Genomic DNA, 4408 nt, shown 5'->3' with positions numbered 1-4408 from the left:
GGACAGTAAGAACAATAAAGTTCAATGAAAATGAACAACTTATTATTGATGCAGAAGTTCAAAAGTTACTCAGTAAGAGAATTGTGGTGAAATCTGAACATTGTAAAGGAGAGTTCATTTCCCCAATTTTTATAAGACCAAAAAAGAATGGTACTTACAGATTGATACTGAACTTAAAATGTCTAAATAGATGTGTGTCCTATCATCACTTTAAAATGGAATCATTGATGTCAGTGATCACACTTATGCAGAAAGACTGCTACATGGCTTCCATAGATCTTAAAGATGCTTATTATTCAGTGCCTATTGCTTCTCAACATCAGAAGTATTTGAAATTTATCTGGAAGGAACAGTTATATCAATTTACCTGCCTTCCAAATGGCTTGGCCTGTGCACCTAGAATATTTACCAAGCTACTGAAACCAGTGTATTCCCATTTAAGAAATACTGGGTATTTATCAGCGCCATATATTGATGACTCATATTTACAGGGAGATACCCTTGATGAATGTTATAATAATGTTGAATATACATATCAACTGTTGTCTAAGTTGGGTTTTACTCCAAATGATGAGAAATCGGTTATGATACCTACACAAAGACTGGTATTTTTGGGGTTTCTGCTAGATTCACATTTAATGGAAATTTCCCTAACACTAGAGAAAGCTCAAAAGTTAATAAACAGCTGTCAGAAATTGTTAGAGACAGCAGGACCAACTATAAGAGATGTGGCACATGTCGTAGGACTGATGGTTGCATCATTTCCAGGGAACCAGTTTGGACCCTTATATTATCGTAATTTAGAAATGGCAAAAATTAAAGCTTTGAAAAATTCACATGGAAATTTTGACGCAGTTATGTCAATACCAAATGACGCCAAGATGGATTTACAATGGTGGACAACAAATATTGTTCATGCCTCCAAACCAGTCTCACATGATCAGCCAAAAATTTGGTTACAATCTGATGCCTCCAAAAAAGGATGGGGGGTGGTCAATAATAATGCTAGCTCAGGGGGTCAGTGGTCCACAAAGGAATCGATGGAACACATCAATTTCCTTGAGCTAAAGGCAGCATTTTTTGCAATAAAAGCGTTTTGCACACATTATAAGGATATTCATGTAAGAATAGAAATAGATAATACAACGGCAGTAGCCTAAACCACATGGGAGGTACCCACTCATATAAATGTAATGCATTAGCCAGAGAAATATGGTTCTGGTGCAATGAAAGAGACATTCGGTTGTCAGCTGCACACTTGCCTGGAGCAAAGAATGTTAAAGCAGATGCATGCTCTCGTAAATTTAAAGATGAAACAGAATGGATGTTAAATAAGGATGTTTTTACATCAATAACCAAATCACTAGGTAATCCTACCATAGATCTGTTTGCATCAAGGTTGAATTATCAACTTAAGCCTTATATATCATGGGGACCGGACCCAGAGGCCCAAGCAGTAGATGCCTTTTCAATAGCATGGTCTAATGATCTCTTTTATGCTTTTCCTCCATTTAGTGTAATTGGAAAAGTACTACAGAAGATGGAGTTGGAAATGGCGGATGGGATCCTCATAATCCCATTCTGGCCAACACAGAGTTGGTTTGCAAAGGCAATGCGTCTCCTGACTGCATCACCATTAGTGCTTCCAAGAACGCGAACGTTACTGATAAATCCAGCAGTGAAGGATCACAAACCACATCCACTATTTCCAAAAATGATATTGCTGGCATGTCACTTATCAGGACAAAACTTGAAAGTCAAAACATTCTTCCAGCAACTGCATCCATCATCATGTCGTCATGGAGACAGTCAACTAAAAGACAATATGAACCCTACTTGCAGAGATGGAATGCATTCTGTAGCAAAAGGGAAATTGATCCCATTCATACAACTATAGACAAAGCTCTAGAGTTCTTAACTGAACTTTACCATTCTGGCTTGCAATACAGTGCAATTAACACTGCCAGATCGGCACTGTCAAGTGTAATACAAGTGCCTCTAGATATGCCTTTTGGCTCACATAAATTGGTGGTTAGATTTATGAAAGGGGTCTTTCAAAGTAGGCCGACCTTGCCAAAGTATGTTGAAACCTGGGATGTAGACCAAGTGTTAACATATCTCAGGAAGTTATCTCCAGTGAGAAATCTCACATTAAAGGACCTTACTTTAAAGTTAGTGACATTGATAGCAATCTTATCAGGTCAAAGGTTACAGACCATCCATTGTCTGAATTTAAATAATATGATCGTTGGTAAATCAAGTTACAAGTTTGTTATTGATAAAGTGTTGAAAACAACAAGACTTGGTGTACACAAGTCAGAGTTAGAGTTATCAGCTTTTCCGCCAGATAGGCGTTTATGTGTTGTGTTTGTATTGCGAGAGTACTTACTCTGCACAAAACCTTTGAGACATGAAAAAACTCAGTTATTACTCAGCTATGTAAAGCCTTACAATGCAGTATCTAAGGATACTTTAGTAAGATGGGTAAAGACAGTATTGTCTAGAGCAGGTATTGACATTACCAAGTTCTCTGCACATAGTACAAGATCAGCATCAACTTCTGCAGCAAAGATAAGAGGTGTGCCTCTTGAAATTATCATGAACAGAGCTGGCTGGTGCAGACCATCAACATTTGCTAAGTACTATAATAAACCAGTCCAGACACAGGATAGTTTTGCCAAAGGACTGTTATCAACATTCAGTGTTAAACAAAACTGAAAGAATGTATGGACATTGAGTCCAGAATAGCAATGAATTGCTTGTATGAATTGTTCTCTGTATACAATAATTTGTTGTAACAATATAGACATGGGTTGTTATAAATTGTGTGTCCGAGTGCTTATTTTGTCTTACATCTCGTGAACACATTGCTTTCAAATCTCATGTAGTCCCTGATGACGTCATTATGAGGTAGAATTCCCCAATTAAACGAGACTTACCTGTAAGTTGAGATTTGATTGGAATTCTACCGAGTGATGTAAGTCAGCAAGGGATTACATGCCCAACCCTGTCAATTGTTTATCCCACCCATAAATTTTGGGAGGAATGTAATATATATTGCTGACTACACACTTATCATCGGGATGTGTAAATGTATTCACTCGATGAACGTTCAAGACTGACTTCTGGGAGATTTGTGCAATCTCATGTAATCCCTTGCTGACTTACATCACTCGGTAGAATTCCAATCAAATCTCAACTTACAGGTAAGTCTCGTTTAATTGGGGAATTTATTTTATTCATTTTTTAATTTCACTCCAGTTTTGTGACTTCAGTTTTAAGAATCATAACAAAATCTCTGTCTCTGTCTCTGTCTCTCTCTCTCTGTCTCTCTCTCTCTCTCTCTCTCTCTCTCTCTCTCTCTCTCTCTCTCTCTCTCTCTCTCTCTCTCTCTCTCTCTCTCTCTCTCTCTCTCTCTCTCTCTCTCTCTCTCTCTCTCTCTCTCTCTCTCTCGTAAGACGCAAAGACCAACCACCCTTTAGTTAGTTCAGTTGTGCTTGTTGTGTGGATTGAATTTGAAGGTAAATAAATATAGTTAACTATAGTTAACCCCAAGAGTAAACTCCAATGCCTTGATTGGAAAGGAATGTCGTGTGACATTTAGCACATGCACATGCAATGTCCGTACTATAAGTTTGAGTTGATTAGTTCTATTTTATTTTTTTTATTTTATCTGTTCAGAGCCTACAGGCTAAAAGCCCACTTACAGGTCTGACAAAGACAAATACAAGGACAATGACAAAACTATAATACAAACATTTAAAACACATAAAATCACAAGTATATTAAAAGTTATATGTACAGTGCGTCTTTAATGGTCCGACGGAAAGCGGACCTGTCGGTAAAAATATCTATAAAATCATGTTTATCTTCTATTTGGTTATAAAAAGACATTGCTCTGGGGAAAAAAGAAAATCTCATTACATTTAAACGAGATCTAGGTGGTTTAAAAGTTTCTAAGTGACGAAGTGTCCTGGTTGGAAAATTGTAATTAATCTGTTCAACGAGATAGGGTGAGTCAACTTCGGAGTGAATACATTTGTGTAAAAAGTTCAGGTTTGCCGCCTTGAATTGCGACGGGAGTGGAGCGAGCTGGGGAAGGTGAAAAAATTTACAGAGGTGGTCATATTGAACAGATGCATAGGGTATACTGAGTTTGAAACAGAGAAATTTGATGAATTTTTTTCTGAACACGTTCAAGTTTCTCAATGCGGCAATTTTGATGAGGGGACCAGATTGGGGAGGCATACTCTAGGTTTGAACGAACGAGAGAAATGTACAAAGTGCGTAGAGTTTCATCATTAGAAAATGACTTGCATGTATGCTTTAAGAATCCCAACATTTTGTACGATTTGCTGTTCAGTTGTGCTTGTTGTGTGGATTGAATTTGAAGGTAAATAAATATAGT

The 4408-nt window shown here is 37.5% G+C and overlaps 2 protein-coding genes across 2 annotated transcripts; both read left to right on the top strand.

Moving 5' to 3' along the window:
- Nucleotides 1–215: 215 nt before the first annotated feature.
- Nucleotides 216–1160, top strand: LOC144435531 (uncharacterized). The gene has a single exon (XM_078124123.1). The coding sequence runs from the start codon at nt 216–218 to the stop codon at nt 1158–1160; it is 945 nt and encodes a 314-aa protein (XP_077980249.1).
- Nucleotides 1161–1165: 5 nt separating this feature from the next.
- On the top strand, nt 1166–2718 carry LOC144435522 (uncharacterized). The gene is made up of 2 exons (XM_078124115.1): nt 1166–1456; nt 1516–2718. The coding sequence occupies exons 1-2, from the start codon at nt 1166–1168 to the stop codon at nt 2716–2718; spliced, it is 1494 nt and encodes a 497-aa protein (XP_077980241.1).
- The last annotated feature ends 1690 nt before the right edge of the window (nt 2719–4408 follow it).

This window comes from Glandiceps talaboti, chromosome 1 (genome assembly GCF_964340395.1).
Source record: "Glandiceps talaboti chromosome 1, keGlaTala1.1, whole genome shotgun sequence".
Lineage (NCBI taxonomy): Eukaryota > Metazoa > Hemichordata > Enteropneusta > Spengelidae > Glandiceps > Glandiceps talaboti.
This window is presented reverse-complemented; position numbering and strand designations above follow the sequence as displayed.